General features: G+C 42.2%; 1 protein-coding gene across 3 annotated transcripts in view; it reads right to left on the minus strand.

The window, feature by feature from the left end:
* Positions 1-1117: 1117 nt before the first annotated feature.
* Positions 1118-20700, minus strand: part of CCDC60 (coiled-coil domain containing 60) — a 123404-nt gene continuing 103821 nt past the window's right edge. The window contains exons 14-17 of one of the 3 annotated variants that reach the window (XM_075012712.1): positions 18848-18979; positions 15720-15909; positions 12532-12642; positions 1118-1454 (exon numbers count right to left, since the gene is read on the minus strand). In XM_075012712.1, coding sequence (XP_074868813.1) covers positions 12535-12642; positions 15720-15909; positions 18848-18979 — 430 coding nt within the window. In that variant the 3' untranslated portion in view covers positions 1118-1454; positions 12532-12534. Of the gene's footprint in view, positions 1455-11850; positions 12643-15719; positions 15910-18847; positions 18980-20700 lie in introns of those variants that run through there. The other 2 variants (XM_075012711.1, XM_075012713.1) reach the window with 2 other exon arrangements.

Genomic DNA, 20700 nt, shown 5'->3' on the forward strand with positions numbered 1-20700 from the left:
AGCAAGTTTCAGAGTCCTGGAGTCCTGATAGAGAACGTGCTGCCAGCTACTCCCTCTGTTTTGCCAGGCAGGGATCCAACTCATGTGCTCTGCTGACTGCAGCTGTGGTAGTATAGCCAGGGACTGGGACAAGCCTGCAGGGAGGTGGGTCCTAGGCCTTTTAGGCTTGTAGAGTGTGACATTGCTATTTGTATGCTCTCACCACATTCACACTGTGTTAATGCGGCTAGACTGGCACCTGCCACTTGCTTGACTGGGTATGGTCAAAATGCATCATTGTAGCATGAAATGTGACCACTGAAATACAATAATCTGAGTGCTCCATGATGCCCATGTGCAATGTGGTAAATTCTTCATGGGGAACATGCACACTAATTAGCCATTGCTTGGAAGGGAACATCTCCTTATTACGTTCTGTTGCAGTCTTTAGTTTTCCTAAGGTTTGGGCCTAACCTCTATAGTAAGAAGACAGTCCATAGAACTCAATTGCAATGTGATTAAATTTGCATTTGGATTTCCTGCTGATGGAATTATTAGTTATTGAGATGCTGCAATAGCACTGTGTCAGAGTGAGTTTCGCCAAGGTCTAGAATATGACCACTTTAGTTAAACACATTTAGAATGTGTTGAATTGCTCTGATTATGTTGTGAAACCTTTCTGCAGCTGAACATATTCCCAGATTTAATGGCCTGTACTCTTAAACCCACATGAGGAGGGTGTAATTGTTATGCAGGAGATTTTGAAGCTAGCATGAGTGGACAGAACATTTGTTTCAATGTAGTTTTTAAAAAAATGTACTAATATGGAATCTCATTAGAATGCATAGTAAACTAAATGTATTTCTGCAGCATTTGTGCTTGAAAAGCTGTGATCTACATTAAATCTAGAACACTAGAACTGGAAGGGACCCTGAGAAGCCATCAAGTCCAGCCCTCACAGCAGGAGCAGGCACCATCTAGACGATCTCTGATAGACATCTATCCAACCTGTTCTCAAATATCTCCAGTGATGGAGATTCCACAACCTCCCTAGGTAATTTATTCCAGTGTTTAACCACTCTGACAGTTAGGAAGTGTTTCCTAATGTCTAATCTAAACCTCCTTTGCTACAGTTTAAGCCCATTGCTTCTTGTCTTACCCTCAGAGGCCAAGGAGCACATTTTTTCTCCTTCCTCCTTGTAACACTCTTTTAGGTACTTGAAAACTGCTATCATATCCTCTCTAAGTCTCTTTTCTAAACTAAACAAGCCCAGTTCTTTCAGTCTTCCCTCACAGCTCATGTTCTGCAGTCCTTTAATCATTCTTGTTGCTCTCCTCTGGACCTTCTCCAATTTCTCCACATCTTTCTTGAAATATGGTACCCAGAACTGGACACAATACTCCAGTTGAGGCGAATCAGTGCAGAGTAGAGTGGAAGAATGACTTCTCATGTCTTGCTCATGACACTCCTTTTCCTTTAAGTGAGAAAACATTGTTAATAAAATCTTCTCTTTTAAGGCAATTCTCTGTCTGACATCACTTGTACCACCTTCTACAGTGCTAGCGTTTGACCAACTTCCCAACCTAGAAAGAACTGCTATCGTTCTGGACTACCAAGAATGTCACCGTGCTTATTTGCTTCTGTCTTCTGTCAGGCGTAGCCTGAGTCTCATCCCAGTACCAATTTTAGGTTCTATGACTGCTTTGTTTGATAATAACAGTTTTCACATGAAGGTAATGTACAAAACATTTGGGGCTCTGTCTGTGGAGCTTCGAGAAGGCTTCTAAGAAAAAAATATCAAAAGCACTTTCTTGTCTATAATTTGGATTCTTTTTTAGAGCAGGTCACACCAAACAGTGCATCCTGGCAAGTTTGCTAAAGGAAGGCCTATTCTGAAGCACCGTGTGGCTTTCTGCATTGCTTATTGCAGTTTCTTAGATTATTTGGGTCATAATGATTGTTCTACTTTTTAAAAACTGACATTGTCTGCCAGCTGCCAGTTCTGACCCACCCCAGTCTGCAGTGATGGGTCTGGAGAACGTACACATAGCAAACAAATCTCTTAAAGAGACAGGCTAGCATATTTCAGGAGGGGCTCTAATAAATGATGTATGCAGATGATGGTTTGATTACTGTTAGAATGATCTGGCATGGGAAATAAATTTAATACTCCAGCTGGCAGCCATTACGGGTTCTTTTTTGAAAATTTAAAAATCCACTACAATTTATAGTCCCCTAACAAAATCTATCAGCTATAGTTGGGTGTAATTTACAATAGACTGTGTGAAAGTAAAGCGCCATATAAGTCACAGAGAAAACAAATCCAAATCACCCTTCACCGGAGGAACAGGAAGGAAAGATAAACAAAATTTTTTTTAACCTACTTAGCCCTCAGTTAACTCAAGTTGTCAGAGTATGAGTTAAGTCCAATCCTGCTTCCTGCCATGCAGGGAGCCATAACTAGCACCAGCCTGGGGCGTTTCTGACTCTGCACAGAAGGTGGCAAGTCCTGCTGGGTAACTTCAGCTGCTTCTATGGAAGTTTCCCTCACAGTAAGGAAAGGAATTGTGTGGGGGGTGGGGGAGGCAGGGGAAAGGAGGGTTCATACTACTAAGTTCCCCTACTTGTGAGGTGGGTTGTCTTTATCCCCTAAAGCCAACTCTGGATCGGCATCTACTCACCTCTCAGACAAGCATCTTCACTGTAGGAGATGATTTTGGGCATGCACAAAAAGTAGTGGGTCTGGACAAGTCGTGATCATCTCTGTGAAACTCCAAGTGAAGCCACAACCTAGTAGGGGAGGCACTGTCCTCATCACACACCCTATCACACATTCCTTCTGGAATGAGCTAACCGAAAAGTCAAGTTTCACCATGCTACATAGTTTAAAGAGTGTGTGTGTGGGCAGTGGGGTGGTTGGGGGATGCAGTTGGATACATATAAACAGTTTAGTGTGTTATTTCAGCTGGTCATAGGAAGTGGTGTAGGATTGCTTGAGCCTATCTGAAAACATTTCAACTGCTCCATACTCTTTCAAACTGAATTGTTCTCTTGGTTTTTTGACAGTTCCTGAAAAATAGCCACATAATAGTTCAGCCGAGGCAGCATGTGCGGTACCCATCTAAAGCCAGTACCCAGCCATCACCATCATCATCATCAACAACCATGGGCTCAGCACCTGTTGGTGTCTGATGCCTCCCTCACTATTTCCTTCCATCTTTCCCTCTCCAGTGCTGAGTGGCTTAGTTTCTGTAGACTAACTCTGCACCAACCTATTATATCATCTACTCATTCTCTGTGGGGGCTGCCTCTCCTGTTCAACCGTCCATTATGCCCCATACCAGGGTCTTGATTTTTCATTTGTTGTTCGTTCTGCAGATATGCCTGACTAGCTGTAACTTCTGTTGTACAACCTTCTGCAGTAGGTTCTCTTTGGTCTCTATCTTCCTATATAATTCCTCTTTGGTGACCTTCTGCATCCACCCTATTCTCAGAATCTTTCTATAACAACTCCCCTAGAGTGTCATTATCCTTCACTTTGAATCTTTCATCATCACTCATGTCTCACATCCATACAACATGCTGCTGAATACACATTTTCAAGACGCTCAGCTTTCATTCCTAAGCTAATTGCTTTAATTCATAAATGGGACAGACCCCTGCTGTTTCTCTTCCTTCAGATTTCCTCTCTTGCAGATTGCATAGTCTCTAAATTTGCACCTGGGTTCATATAGTTGGGCGCTAGTCTACAGAAGCTAAGCTGCACTGGATGGGGAGAGTTGGAAACAGTGAGGGAGGCATTGGACACCAATGCGCGCTGAGAGCCCAGGGTTATTGTTGATGATGATGATGTGTCCAGTGCACCGTAGAGTACAAAGAGACACACTGAATGCTTCGCCGAAGAGGCAAGCTGACAGCATGCTTACCTCATGAAAGGAGGGTCACAGCCAGCCTGGCTCTGCAGTGCTGCAGGGACATTGGGTGACTAGTCATTTATTGCACAAAAACGTATCCTGTTAACTACATCGAGGTGCTAGAACATGTGTTATAGTTTTATTTTATAAGGAGACATTTGTTACTAACACTTCTAACTGCTATTACTTTATGCTGTGCTTTATTAAATAAGCTTACACTATAAACATATCTAAGTGTAATGGGTTAACTGGGTTTGGAGGTGGGATAGGTAAATTGGCTTGTGCTGTCTCTTTGGGAGCAGAGAATATGTGAACACAGTGAGTGCCTAGTGACCAGGGTAGGGTCTCTTCAGAAACAGGCTCAGAATTGGACTAAGTACTAGAAAAATCCTATTTTAGTTGATGCATGAGTTAGAATAAAAGAGTATGATTAATAATATAGTAGGTTTAAAATGTATTGATGTACTTCATGATTATGATTTGTTGAGCCCTGCCAGCCACCCCTCCTGAAAGCAGAAAGGGAATGACTTAGTGTACCATTGGTAAAGATGCATCATCCAGAATCTTGTGTCTGAAGCTGATTTCAAGTCAGGAATGGTCACCACTTTGTTATAGGTTTAAAATTAGCATTGCAAAATAAGCAAAATGTGAGATGATTGTTTTGTTTAAGTTATCTCTTGATGTTACTGCTTAAATGTTCACGTTGCTTCTGTATAACAAAGAAATCAACTCTGTTTCATGTGTGAATGAGGAATGCGTGTACTAGAAGATAAATGTGAAGACTATCCAGATCAGATGTTGGAGCAGGGGTCTGAGAGGAACAGCAAGCAACTATCAAATGTATCCATTGTGTCTGATGACTGAGGAGGGGCAGATTGGTGACCCTGAAGTTAGCAGCAAGCACTCCTAACATGTAAAGATAGCAAATCCCAGTGACACCTGGGAGGGGGTGTTTGTGGCAACAACCAGAAAAGTTGTCAGCAGCCTGATATTAAACAACAATGAAGACAATCTCCAGATAAAGACATATGGCAAAGTGACTGATTACAACGTGATGCAGCACAAAACCCATAGATTGGCATGGGAGGGAATTCCTATAAAAGATGGGGTGTCGAGCATGATCCTTTGAGTGCCATCCTGCCATGATCATTGGTCTGAACTGACAGAACCCAGCTCCTCTTTCCCCATGATCAGTCAGGCTGGCCACCAGATTGATCTGGACCCTGGACTCGTAACTATAACATTGGTTCATGGAACAGTTTCTCTCTCTCTCTCTCTCTCTCTCTCTCTGTGTGTGTGTGTGTGTGTGTGTGTGTGAGAGAGAGAGAGAGCGAGCATATGCTAGCTGCTTTACTATTATATTCTTAATAGACACAGTATCTTGCCTATATTGCCTTATGCATTGAAAAGATCCCACGTGCTGCTTATAAGCATAACAACTGTACCTAGTGATATCCCACAGAGTAACAGTGAGGCCTGCATGACCTAGAGGACAGTGCTTGTGGTGCCTGTGGCTGGTGGAGATGGGGAACTGGCCCATGGAAGGGACGGTCAAGGCTTCCTCCTGTGGAAGTCTGGTGCTAGTGAGGTGCCTTGTAGTTCCAGGTATCCCTGGCAGGGTCATACCTGGGTGGATGATGATCCTACTTAACAAATTTCCTGGGAGAGGTGTCTCAGAAGAAGGATACTCAGAGGAATTCCTAGACAGGAGGTAACTAATGAGCCACCCACTGATATCAATGGGAGTTTTACAATTGACCTTTATGGCAGCAAGACTGGGCCCCAGAGGAGTCTAAGTTCAAGCCAAAGAGTAGAGGTCCCAGAGGCTGCCTTGTGGGTGACAGGACATCTAACATGGCACATGGTTGTCTGAGTGCAAGTGTATCCTGATGATGAATGTGGCAAAGCCACCCCCCCCCGCCCACCGCCCGGGCTGACCTGCACAGGCCAGGAGTCCATTACAGCCTTAGCTAGTGAGCCTTGTTTCTTTCATTCTAGATGCTGTGGCTTCTGTAGGTAGCTCTACACGGCCCTGGTTCAAGTCCCATTGTGTCAGTCAGGATGGCAGCCATCCCATAAGATGAACCTGTTTGCTTTGCAGGCAGTGCTTTGCTCCGCAGAGGGAGTGGCCACAACTTTCTTTGTGCTCTGGTCTCTGGCTAAATAGTTGCCTGGCAGCAGAAGTGCACACATTTGGAAGTGTTCTGCCTGCTCCCACACTGTACAGACACCATGCCCCTCTTCTCATCCAGCTCCCGTAACCACAAACCATAGTCCTCAGTCCTTAGCTCAGAAGACTGTTTTCAATGGCCTCGATGCTGCAGAAACATGGCTGAACCAACACTCAGTTCTTGCCCCGAATCGAGGTTAAAATTGATTTGCTGGATAGAAGACCAGCTTGCCCTTTGGCCTTCTTACACCTCTACTGATCTCACAATGACCAAGGGCCTATGCAAACACGCACTATAATTACTGGGGGTCTTTCCACTAAGTTTAACAAGAGTTGGACCAGGTCCCACATACCTTAGAGTTTACTGCCATGTACTTTTTATCGTCCAGAATTCTAGAGCTGTGATATTTATTAACAAGCGTTAGCAAAAAAGAATGGCTGTTACTTATGTCAAAAGCCAAAGATAGCAACATCTATTTAAGATGCCAGAACAGTGCCATTATTTTACAATACAGCAAAATACATTGGTGACACATACTGCTGAAATTCCAATTAAAAAGATATACCCCTATTTCAAAGTATCCTACGAATAATAGTGACATTTATTTACCACAAAGTAGCATATATTTAAGAAGGATAGAGGTGCTTATTTTACAAACTGTATTTCTAAGCTGCTGTTCTTTATGTTTAAAATAAAACAGAGGCGTATTGTCATTGATACAATAGAAGGGTTAGCTTCCTTTCCTGTATACCTAAATACTTCCTACAAGAACAGACTGACGATATTTATTTCAAAACTGCTAATAAGGTGAAAGAAAACCTGGGAGATGGAGTTGCATGTTATTTATATATCTATTTGTTAGATTCTTCTGAGGTACTCACTAGCCTAATATTTGAGCAGCTCAGAAGCATTAACTAATTTAGCCTAAACTTATGAGTCAGCAAAATGGTATTATCTGTTTTACCAATGGGGAAATAGAGGCACAGAGTGATTGAGGTCATACTGGAAGTAGGACAACTGGGAGCAGGAACTGCATCTTCCTGTTTGCAAGTCTAATGTCTTACAGGATCATCTTTCCTCTATATTCAACAGGCAATCACACTGAGTTTGCACTCTTCCTTTTAACTGGAAGAGTGGTATTAATTGAATTTAAAAGCGACTGCCCCATTAGCTGAGATTGTAAAGTGCTCATTAATCCCCAAATGTAATTCCCCAACAGAGAGTGAACACGTGCTTAGAGCGCTAGCCTAGGACTTGGGAGAGATGGAAGATTGCTGGTCTGCCACAGATTTCCTGGGTGCCCTTGGGCAAGTAGCTTTGCCTCTCTGTGCCTTGATTCTTCAGCTGTAAAATGGGGGTAAATACCACCCTACCCCATTGGGGTGTGGTGGGGATAAATGCCTTAAAGCGTGGAAGGTGTTCAGAGCCATGTAAGGACCAGAGCAAGAGAATCGGTAAGACTAAAAAGAGAGTGGTGAAAAACAGATTCTTCAAGCTGATCTCATTTTTTTGCTTGCAACCAAGTCTGTATTCTAAGGAAATGTATCCCCCCCTCCAGTCATCAGCCAGACTAAAACTGCCTGCAAATTTAGAAATCTCACATAAACTCTGTATAAATTGCACAAAACCACAAAGATTGTCAGGGCCTATCAGAGGAGGGTTTTGTCAATCATTTTCATCCTTCTCAAAACATTTTGACAGCTTCACCACAAATTAGCAATGCATAGCCCAGAAGCACCATTCGAACCTCTTCTCTTATCATCCAGAGCTGGATCAGGTATGTCTAACCAGACCCCTGCATCACAGCAGCCTGCAAGAAATATGATTTATTTTCCTAAAGTATGGAACCAAGAACTGGAATAAAAATCTCAGTGCCCAAGATTCTAGGTTACAACAGATTACACACAAGCTTCTCCTGCAAAAGGTAATACACATTATAAAGCATGAAGGAACATACAACACTTTTTTTTGCAGCATAATTAGTTTAAATGAAACTCCCTGACTTTTTTTTTTTTTTGAGAAAGTAAAGTTTACTTAAGGGAGAAATGATAACATGTTCAGGTGTTTGACTTGCACTTTAAAGGATCTGCTTCTCCACACTTAGTAGTAGGCATCCTTCAGTCTGCATAGACTATGGATTGCACCCTTTATAGTTTCAATTGAGGACTTCATTTACAGCGTCTACTGTGATTATGACGACCCACACGAGAGTGACAGTCCTTGCTGCATCTCTTGCAGATGTGGTGGGTGTCTGGCAAGTCCTTATTGTGCTTTCTGTGCGCTCGCTTCTCCTCTGCTAGCTGTCTGATCCTCATCTCGCCCTTCTGAAGGCCCTTGTGTAACCCCTGCCTCCATCTGCTGCGGTCGTCTGCTAGTTCTTCCCAGTTGTCCAGCTCGATGTCTACCTCTCTGAGGTCTCTCTTGCAGACATCTTTGTAGCACAACTGGGGGCGTCCAGGAGGTCTTTTGCCAGAGGCTCACTCACCATACAGGATGTCTTTTGGAATCCTTCCATCATTCATCCTGTGGATGTGGCCAAGCCAGCGGAGCCGAGGCTGCCTGAGGAGGGTGTGCATGGTTGGGATTCCAGCTTGCTCGAGGACAGCGGTGTTGGTCACTCTGTCCTTCTGTGATATTCCAAGGATGCGCCTGAGGCAGCACAAGTGGAAGACGTTCAGCCTCTTTTCCTGGCGGGCATACAGGGTCCAAGTCTCGCTGCCATAAAGGAGGGTGCTGAGGATGCAGGCTCTGTAGACTTGCATTTTGGTGTGAGTGTACAGCTTGTTGTTATTCCACACTCTCTTGCTGAGTCTGGACAGAGTTGTGGCCGCTTTTCCGATCCTTCTATTTAGCTCAGTGTCCAACGACAGGGCGTCAGTGATGGTGGACCCGAGGTAAACACTATTGGGTAAATTATAACTACAAGTTGAGCCTCTCTAATGCAGAACTCTCTTGTCTGACACAACCTGAAACCCAGCATGATTTTAGTTAACCAGTTGATTACTTATCATGGGTGTGGCCAAATTTCCTGCAGTCCCATAAAGTTTGTTTACAGTCACCAGTTCTGGCTCCCAGTGTTCTGGGCTATTATTTAGCTGTAATTTACCCCTAAAGGTTTTCTAAGAGCCCAGTAAGCAGTGGCAGCATTGGCAAAGCTGACAGACCATATTGACTTCCCATAATCAGGCAAATTCTCTTGTCCAGCACCAGTCACGTCTCAAGGTGCTGGACTACAGAGGGTCAAACTGTATAAAGGTTGGTGCTATAGACACACCACAAAGCAAAGCTGGAATGCATCAAGCAAGCACACGTTTTGTCCACACTTCAGCTTGAACTACACTCGCAACCAATTACTTTAAAAGACACATGGTTCTGGCAGTTTGCAAACATGGCTGTAACGCAGCTTCTGTATCGCAGTATGGACACGGTATTGTTTTTGACGATCCCTTTTTTAAATCATACATTGAGAAAAGCATAACCTTATTACTTATAGGCTAAAAAGCTGAATTTTTTAAGAATTGGGGTCAGTGATTAAGATAGAAGCCTGTTTACTGATCAAGTGCTGCTCTTGTCAGTTAAAATAATAAAATGGAGTTATGTCACAATATTAAAACATCAGCACACACCACAGTTGTGAGGGAGAGCACCAGAGGTGTTGATCCTGCTAGCTATGGCTGTACAGAGGGACTTCTCTCAGCTACTGATCTGAATGAGATATTTAATCTGTTCTGGTCTGGCTATGGTCTGAAGAAGTGGGTCTGTCCCACGAAAGCTCACCTAATAAACCATTTTGCTAGTCTTTAAAGTGCTACTTGACTGCTTTTTGTTTTGATCTGAATGAGTGTGACTAGGCACCCTGGTGATGGGCACTTAAGAAAATCTACAATGGGCAAATATTTGCCATAATCCTACCAAACTTTACTAGTGTGTGAACACACACACACTAACAACCTACAGTCCGACAGATGCTGGGCGAGATTCTGTGCTGCGTCTCTTAGTTGTCAAACACAGAAGTACAGGGAGGGTGAAAGTGCTGCTCAGCTATCTGTACCACCCTCTTGATGCCGCGCTGTAACTCCCAGCATAATTTATGCAGTGCTGTTACTGAGGTTTCTCTGGGCTGCCTTGTGGCCTGGAGCACTGCCCAGAAATCTCTACACTACTGCATGTCATTGTCCCGTCCCACCCCACTCCGGGGTATGCCGGTGCTTGGGAAGAGACCTTAGTAAGCAGACTTATGGCTGCTTTCCTCAGTTCTGCTCCAGGTGATTTGTCTCCCAACTGAATCTGATACTTTTAGGGTCTCCCTTCAGGTCACTGCAGCCCTTTTACCTGTCATAAGGAGGCTGAAGTAGGGATGAGAATCTCCATCAATTGATAGAGGGGGAAGCTCTCAGCAAAGAGGAAGAGACAAGCTGCTCTTCCTACCAAGAGAAGTACCCTGGACAAGAGGCAGTGAAGGTGCTATCAGCTGGTCAGAAGGAAGGATAGGGAGCTGCACTTCTTACTGAGGCAGCCCTTGACAAGAGAAAGGGACAGAGAGCTAGAAGAGCCATTGCCAAGCAGAATGGTGCTTAAAAAGGGCCCCCCTTTCCTCTACAAGAACCCTAATAATCAATGCTAATATAGGGCTTTATATATTCAAAGTACTGTAGGGACATTTGGAAATCACACTAGGCAGAAATAACTCCTCTGACATGTGGGTAGATTCTGTGGATCAACTTCTCAGCAGGTGTACCTCAGCATATTTCCATGGATTTGCAGGGAGACACCGCTTTGTACATGAAGGCGTCTGTCCCTTGGAGTTTCCATCTCTGATTTGTCAGGGAAGAGCTGGAGGCTAGTACTTTGATCACGAGGACACTCCCAATTCTGAACTGTATTCAACAGCTAAGAATAAAGACTTGTACAGCAGCAGGTGCCCGTCAGCCTAATGGCAGCTCAGCTAGGAGCTAGGCGGCTAAATGATGACTTAAATGATGAATTCTTATGCCAGCCTTGCAATAGGATCACTGAAGGAAAGCAAGCAACACCATTAGTTTTTAGATGGAGCTAAAGTCGGTTATGACAGGACGTATGAGACGGGTTTCTTGAAACAGCATGAGTCTGGATTTGATAAGCCAGACATTTTGCTCCACCAGCCGCTTGGGTTAGGCTGAACGTAATATCAGCTATCCCCACAAGATGTCACAACCAGCCAAGCAATGAAGTTGGGCTCATGAAATGATACCATGTAACACAAGCCATATTTATAGATTCCAAAGAGAGTAAAATAGCAGTGCCATTCTATCCTATGTTCACTAACAAAGTATTACTGATATTCCAGGGATCATTCTATTGACCCAGACCCTGATTTTATTCTTGTTCTCCTTTGTCACGTGGTTGGAGGATGAATGGAACTCGTAGGTTTTACCAAATGAGATGTTCTGCTGGAAGCTGTGACAAGGCCTGGAAATCCCAAGCCCAGTGGCTTTTTTATTTTAGATTTAGTCACCAAAAGGCCATATTTACTATTAATGAGAAGAGCTGGAGTGCCTAGGAATGACATAGAATTAACAGTCATGGCTTTGAGGAGTCAAACTGTGCAGGTGAAATTATAAATTTCTCTGGAGGGGTAACTCAGTCATATTCCCTTTACTCCCTCTCCTGGTGAAGATGAAACTTAGATTAATGTGTGTGCAGACAAGCATGTGATAAATCATCTGTCTGCTTTTAGAAACATGGGGAACCACAACTGGAAAATGAACAGTTACAGAAAAGCACCTCAGAATACAGAACACTTGAGTAGTGATTTTAATAAAGCAAAATGAATGCAACATGGATATTACTAAAATAACTGTATGACCAAGCTCAAACATTTTAACTACTATAGAAACTAACACATAAAGGATTTGGCTCAAAGCTTAAAATATTCTAGTCCTGGGGATTTTTTTTTTAAAGAAAGGGCAAGAAAGCAAGACTGGAATGCAGAACAGACTATAGGTGTAACAAATAAGAGGACAGTGTTTTCTCTATTTAAATAAGAAGATAGTGTTTTATCTATCTAGGAAAATATTCTATAATGGGAAAATATGAGCAAATGAAAAGGTGTGGGTGATTCTCAGTTCTCTGTTGCTACTGGAGGAAGCACTTGTATGATACTGTTGTTTGCAACTTGTCTTAGGTCTAAATGAAAATCAGAGTGAGCTATTGCTGTGAGCCCATAAGGCCACATGGAAAGGAATTGCAGTATTTGGTTTCTCTTTTTCAGTGGTGACTGGGTAAACATGGTCTGGTGTTAAGGTGAGTATTGTGGCAGTACACATTTCAATAGCAACAGAGAATACACAATCTGAACAGCTTCCAGAGTGGCTTCTTTTTCCCTCCTTCCTCCACCCACCATTCTCATCTAGGCAGTCCTCAACAGAAACTAGATCTGTTTGCAGCAAGACCTCCCTCTTGTGGCCACGAAACCATCTCCTCTGACCTTTCAGCACAAGGGCGGAGCACTATGAGCTCTTTTGGGGATTCTGACGCGAGTCTGAAGCCATGCTCTGTAATCCTCATCTGGCATCTGAACGATATTTTCACGCACAAACTGAAAAATAAAGGGGTATTTTCCTCAGTACTTTATATTACATATGAGAGCTAATGACACAATCTGACTATGGGACAACCACCAGCGAGCTTGCAAACTTGTAGCATACTAACCTTTAGACTGGTGTGATAAAAAGAAAAAAAGTGTTATTGGGACCCAGCCTATTCAACCTATTTATAAATCATCTGGAGAAAGAGGTAAACAGTGAGGTGGCAAAATTTGCAGATGACACGAAACTGCTCAAGAGAGTTAAGAACAAAGCAGACTGTGAAGAGCTTGAAAAAGATCTCACAAAATTAAGTGACTGGGCAATAAAATGGCAAATGATATTTAATGTCGATAAAATGGACAGTACTGCACATTGGAAAAAATAATCTCAGTTATACATATAAAATGATGGGGACTAATTTAGTTATAACCACTCAAGAGAGAGATCTTTGAGTCATTGTGGAGAGTTCTCTGAAAACATCCACTCTGTGCAGCAGCTGTCAAAAATGCAAACAGAATGTTAGGAATCATTAAAAAGGGGAGAGAGAATAAGACAGAGAATATCTTATTTGCCTCTATGTAAATCCATGATACGCCCACATCTTGAGTATTGTGTACAGACGTGGTCGCCTCATCTAAAAAAAATATTTTGGCATTGGAAAAGGTTTGGGAAAAGGCAACAGAAATGATCAGGAGTTTGGAATGGGTGCCATATGCAAGAAAAATTTAAAAGACTGGGACTTCTAAGCTTAGAAAGGAGGACACGACAAGGGATATGATAGAGGTCTATAAACCATGACACGTCTGAAAAAAGTGAATAAGAAAAATGTATTTATTCGTTCCCATAATATAAGAACTAGGGCAAAACAAAACAGCAGAAATGTAGCATGTTGTTTTGCTTTGTTGGAGTACAGCCTAACATGGCTTCCTCTCTGTTACTATAAGAACTACAGGTCATCAAATTAAATTAATGGGTAGCAGGGTTAAAACTAACAAAAGGAATTTTTTCTTCAAGCAATGCTTGGTCAGCCTGTGGACCTCCTTGCCAGAGGATGTTGTGAAGACCAGGACTTCAACAGGGTTCAAAAAAGAACTAGATAAATTCATGGAGGTTAGGTCCATCAATGGCTGTTAGCCAGGATGGGTAGGAAAGATATCTCTAGCCTCTATTTTTCAGAGGCTGGAAATGGATGATAGGAGAGGGATAACTCAATGACGACCTGTTCTGTTTATTCCCTCTGGGGCACCTGGCATTGGTCACAGTCAGAAGACAGGATACTGGGCTAGATGGACCTTTGGTATGACCCAGTATGACGGTTCTTATGTTCACAAAACTGGGTGACACAATGGCAGATGAAATTCAATGTTGATAAATGAAAACTAATGCTCATGGGAAACGTAATCCCAAATATATATATAAAATGATGGGGACTAAATTAACTGAACCCAAAAAAGAGTTCTTGGAGTCATTAGTGTCAGTTGTGTGAAAATATCTGCTCCATGTCTAGTGGCAATTTAAAAACCTAACAAAATATTGGGACATATTAGGAAAGGGTTAGATATTGGTTCTATAAATCCATGGTATACCCACATATTGAATACTGTGTCAGCCCATCTCAAGAAAGATATACTGGAGCTGGAAAAGGTACAGACAAGGGCAACAAAAATGATTAGGAGTTTTGAACACATTATGTATGAGGCGAGATTAAAAAGACTGGGTCTTTTCTGTTTGGAAAAGAGACGATTAACAGGGAGAGAGGACAGAGGTTTATATAATCATGAATGGTGTGGAAAAATTGAACAAGGCAGTGTTATTTACTTCTTCAAATAAGTACCAGAAGTCACTCAGTAAAATTAGTAGGCAGCAGCTTTAAAATAAAGAAAAGAAAGTATTTTTTCACAGTCAACCTGAGGAACTCCTTTCCAGAAAATGTTGTAAAGGCCAACACTATAACAAGGTTAAAAAAAGAAGTAGGTAAATTCATGGAGAACACGTCTGTCAACAGCCATTAGTAAGAACATACATTAAATTTTTAAAGCTAACAGTGTCCCTTTAGCGACTTGCCACAAAAATGTCAGAATGTGTTATTATTAGAACTAGGGGTTCTAATTTTTATTTGTCCTTCTTTTACATAGGAATTAATTGCAGGTCTCCTATTAGCTATAATGCGAAATTATCTGCCACAAAGTAAAAGTTTTCACATGCTCCTGTACGCAACCTCCTGCCCAGATCCTGCACTTCCACAGCCAGCTCGCTCCTGCACTCTACCTCTTGCCCAGATGCTGCCCCCTCACCCTGATCCCCCACTTCCCCCTTCCCATATGCTGAACCCCTCATTTTGGGCTGCACCTTGTAACCTAGGGGCCCCCCACAAGAATCTAGTAGTTCAGGGTCCCCAGAAGAGCTAATCCAGCCCTGAGCTGGTGTATGTTATTATTTAAACAGGTTACAGTTGAGGTTTCGTTTGATTTTGTAACCAGAAAAGAGGTATAACAACAGAAATCACTAGACGGAACCATGGCATTATTTACAACTGACTTAGTGTCCACAATTTATATTTAAAGATCATCTCTCCTTTTTCTCTCCCATCAGTCCTTCTCTTTCTCTTTCCCTTATTCTTCTTTCTAGCACTAAATCATTTCTAGAACCCTGTCCTTGAGCAGTTCTTTACACATAACCAGAGCAGCTTTTATTCACGTTACTGATGCCTCTTCAGATAAATCTGCAGCTTTCACAGTTCACTAGTATGATCACATTTGTCAAAGCACAAGCATTCCTGGGCACAGCAACCACTGAACGCCCCTCTCCATGTATTCCAGCTACTTATTCTAAGCAGGTGTCACTTTCAATCTGGCAGCAAACAAAATCAATGATGAAAAAACAACAAAATAATAATACTTCTCGGTTTTACTGAATGAGTTTAAAGGGCTTTAAAAAGGCGGACATTTTACTAACCCTGTTTTGCAGAAACATGTCCCCTCTGTCCCAAATCATGTATCTTTCTAAACTTCTATTGGTAAATCACCCCATGGGTGCCTAGCTTCCCCATCCCCGTGGATTAGAACACTAACAGATTGACTCTTATCACCTCCACAGCTGCACAGATGTCTGGTGAACACAATTCCCATACACGGAGCTCACTCAGCACCTTCAGAAAGGTGGTGGGACGGATTCTTACATCCGGGTTCTTGCCAAACTTTTCCAGTTTCTTTAAGATTCTCTGTGTGTGCTTGTCATTCTTCACGGTGTCTGGGATTCTGGATAGCAAACTGGAAAACCTGTGAAAGCCAGTACAACAGAGCAAAGCTGAAAAGAAATGCCCTTGAAACTGTTGGTTACTCTGCTGGGCACCTCAGACTTCACTGAGTTATTTGCACCTTCTTCTGCCTCCTCCACCCTTACAATTGTCTTTGTTCTGAGCATTGCATGCTGGGAAATGATGCAAAGAAGCCTTGTTTCTGTAGTTAACAGGACTGTGCAACCAACTTCCTTTGTACAGCATTAAAGACCCTTTGATTAGTTATTTACAGTCACGTGACATACCGTTGGCATGAATGCAAACAATAAAATACTGAAAAATATTTTGTTTCACTTCCAATTTGCCCCGTTCATCTCTTAGCTCTTGTTTAGCCTCTATGGCTACATCTACACTAGCGAGTTTTTTCGAAAAAGCTGGGGCTCTTTCGAAAAATCCCGCAGAACATCTACACACAAAATGCATTCTTTCAATATGAAACTGGAAGAATGCAGCACTTTTTCCAGCTGTCCTCTTCCTCTCCCAGATGAGGAAGAACACCCTTTTCCAAAAGATTCTTTCAGAAAAAAATGTGTGTAGATATCCTGGGGGCCCTTTTTTTCCTGAAAGAGCAATCCTCATGGCATCGGATTTTTCGATTCTTGGCTCATTCTTTTGAAAGAACAGGGGCTGTGTGGATGCTCTCTACTGAAAGAGCGGATCGATTTTTTCCAATCTGCTTTTTTGCACATGGATATACTCTTTTAAAAGTAGTTTTTTTTGGAAGAGCTCTTCCAGAAGAACTTCTTTTGAAGGATTGCTGTAGTGTAGACATAGCCTATAGGTCTTCCGACACAATCACAGCCTGCTCTGACTAACTTTCTGATTTTTTACTGTCTCTTTCCCCTTGCTGTCCTCATATTTTCCCCTTGTATGTGCTGACGTAAATCTTACAGATGTGAGAGTGTGCTGTAACACTCAATCATTGCCATTTCACTCTGAATATGGAGACTCAACAGGAGAATTACACATTACAATAATAGTAAAGCTTTTGTGAAAAGACACTTTTTTTTTAAAGTCCTGTATAAATTTTCTTAGTGCTGATTCGACAATCCTGGAGACTGATGTCTCCAATCTCTCCAGACTGTGTGTGTCTCTGGAAGTATTGTGGCTTTTTCCCTGTGGGTCTTGAATTTGACAGAACATCAGCTAGTTTTAGCAGCAAGTGCTACCTCCCTCCAGTTGAGGCAGTATGTCATAACAGTATGTCAGCAGAAAGTGGAAGTTCTTCTGGGAACCAATAAGAGGAGCCCAACCTTGAGAACACTAGAAAGATATCCCACTTTATCCGTGTTGGCATTGTTAGGGCAACCTCCTTAGGCCTGTCCACACTGGGAGAGTTTTGTCAACATAGGTATAGCTGTAAAGTGAAGTTGGCAAAAACCCTGTAGTGTGGACACACTTATGTTTGTATAAAAGTGCCTATAACTGGTACAGGAGAATATGTAGCATATGCTAGTTGCCCCAATATACACACAATTAGGGCTAATCTACACTACTGAGACTGGGCAGGCATCGCCATGCCAGCATTGCCCCAAAGAGCAGATGCAGCATAAGCCAGCAAAAGGAGTTCTGCTGGCATAACAACACTGCCTCTGTGAATGACTTTTGTTAAGCTGCCAAAAGCACACTTCTGCCAGCTTAGCTGCGTCTACACCAGAGGTTGGGCTATGCTCGCTAATGGTGCGATTTTTTTCTCACTGCGATCCATTGTAGTTCTGCCAGCAACACTTCGCAGTGTAGATCAAGTTTTCTACAGGTATAATTGCACCTGCAGTGAAGCTTTTATTGGCACAGCTATGTTGCTTAAAAAAATAGTAAGTCACCCTCTCCTAACCATAGGTATCCCAGGGAAACATTTAAGTGTGGACCTGGGTCTAGTGTAGTTGCAATTATATCGGTAAAAAGGCACTTTACTCCAGGAAAGATACTCTTGTACGTAAATAAACATGCTATTATGAGACTCCTTTACATTTACATTACTGAGTCCACCCTAGGCTTGTACAGATGTAACTATAGCAATAAAATAAAATCACACTCGTAATAGACAGTACAAGTGGCACAGAATCCAAACGTACACCAGCTCTTAGATTTGGCAGGCAGGTAGAATGAGTATCTGCGACAAATAACAAGGCACCTTTTCTAAGTAAATAAACACTCACTTTTGATGCATTCAAAATTAGGGTCAGTTGAGAAAAAGCATCTGGAATACAGAATCTCGACACAAAATCTGCTGCCACTTTGTGATTTTCTAGGGGAGGACAGATACAGGTACCTTCTTTTCTGTGCTGTGTCCTACAGCTGTACTGAGAGGAGCCTGCTTAGTTTCTGGTGGTCATGACTTTTGCCATTGGAAAGGGTGTGGTTGATGTGTGTGCAGTTGATACATGGTACCAGTGAAGTCTTCTCTAAACATGCACGATGGACAGAGGGCCGGAGGCAAAGTCCCCTCTATTGTCAACATTCCTAACTGGAACACAAATTTTCTTTTTCAACACAACATCACGTAGGGATCAACATAGGTTGCCTGTATTCTTAAGAATCCCAAAGTATTTTTGCAAACTTATACCTCCTATATGGTTGGTGCTAGAGATGAAGAGGAGATGCAGCATTGCCTGGAAGCATCACGCTTCAAATGGAAACAGGCTACTTACACTCTCTCTCCTCTCATTCTCACCAAGCAGATTTAGGATGCAAAGTGAAATCTGGTCCTGGATATCGCTGTCACATCTTCACTTCTACAATTTTTATAAAGGTGGTAAAATCAAGCCCCAAGCAATGGTGTTTCTGAAGATTTACTGGTTTCTAAGAAGACGTTCTATTGGTTTTACAGTAAAAAAAATCTGAAAATACAGAAGAGCTTTTAGTTCTAGAGGAAATGCTCTTGGTGGAGGGGAGCTGTTTAGCTCCTCCTTCCTTACCAGTTGCGTTCATCTTCATCATGTTCTCTTTCAGCTCTCTGGCCACACCGTCTCATTCTTTCTAGGTCTCTCTGAAAATATGTGATGTTGTTTAAAGACTGATATTTCTGACAGCTCTTCTCTTCCCGCCTCCTACAAAGAAACTTTAAAAAATTAAAACATTGTATTTTTCAAATTACCATTTTGGTTGAACATTAACTGGGAAGATACCTGGGCTGGTGGAAAGTAGTGAGATGAGAAGAATACAGAATGTTCAGCCCACAGGTCCACAAAACAATAATATTTTGCATTCTGATAGTGATTTACGAACAGTTAAACCCTCCATCAATTTAGTGATCTAGGTAAAGCATACACCTAAGGATGAAATCACCTGACACTGAAATGCAGTTGTAAAGTATCTGTTGTTTAAAAGCAAACTGCAATACTACCTGGCTCAGGACAGGAAGAAATCATAGTATTTTAAATATCTGAAACCCCAAGAAGAATAGACAGAATGCAATTACCTGAGTTCGTATTTCAGCCCGGACATCACACTAAGATACCGCATTCTACAAAAGCAGCACAAGGCTGTAATGACCACAATTAGTCAACACCTCTGCTTCTCTTCCCATCCAAATACACAGCTTCTTCACCAGCCCTGTCCCTAAGAACATCACAATGGGTACACTGGTTCAGGGTGGTCTCAGCCAACAGGGTGCCACCTATTGAATTACCATCACTAGTTCCTGTCATAGCTAGGTGATCCTCAGCCTCCTCTCATGCAAAGAGTGATCAAACCTGCCACACTTTTGAGATTTTACAAGTTCATAGCAATGGTTTCAGGTAATTAGATAGGGTCTAATTTGTTGTTGTTATACCCTGAAAGATCCAGGAATCAGTCAATTCTTCATGCAGTCACAATGGGTAGGTAGGAGAGATGATAGAAAAAATGCTCTGGGGACTCTGGAGAGCACTTAACCTACCACTGCAAGAATGAGCATCAGAGTGGGACAGCAGGAGGAAAAACTGGGAATACTGCCTTTAAAATAGCAATCTCAGGTCTCTTGTTTTCTAGACCAATAGAACTCATATGACTCACAGGTGAAACATTTCAGTCTACAAGAAAGTATGACAGATGCTTGCTGATCAATGGACCAGGATTAAAGCTGGCTTGGCAGAAGGCTGCTCACTTGTCCTCCTCAAGAGACAGAAAGCTGCAACTGTAGCCAATAGACTTGCTTAGTAACATGAAAAGACAAAACAAAACAGCAGTCCTGTAGCACTTTAAAGACTAACAAAATGATTTATTAGGTGACGAGCTTTCGTAGGACAAATCCACTTCTTCAGATCTGGAAAATTCTGAAAGTTCTGAAGAAGAGGGTCCATCCCATGAAAGCTCATCACCTAATAAATTATTTCATTGGTCTTTAGCATTATGCAGGACTGCTTTCTTGCTTTTTGAAGATACAGACTAACACAGCTACCTCTCTAGGAAAGGACAACACAATAATCTATGCAGTGATAGCAGATGACCCTGCAGAAAATGTGTGAACTGATTGTAATTTGGGTTTGACTGAATAGCCACTGTGGGGGAGAACATGGGGTTACAGTTTCAAAAATAAATAAACTGAACATTGATTAACAGAGCAGCACTCCAAATGTCCTTTGCTAGAGAGAGTTGGATTCTTGGACTAAGGGCTAAACCTCGATTTGAAACCTTAGTAGCAGTTTGAGAGGTTTATATGACAAAATAGGAAGGCTGCCGTCAGCCTGGAAAATGTTAAAGGTATATTGTTGAACATCACTGACTCCAATTCTGAATCAACCGCTTAAAATGTAAAGACAACAATGGAAGGACTTTTTCCCCGTTTCTG

This window comes from Carettochelys insculpta, chromosome 18, assembly GCF_033958435.1.
Source record: "Carettochelys insculpta isolate YL-2023 chromosome 18, ASM3395843v1, whole genome shotgun sequence".
NCBI lineage: Eukaryota > Metazoa > Chordata > Testudines > Carettochelyidae > Carettochelys > Carettochelys insculpta.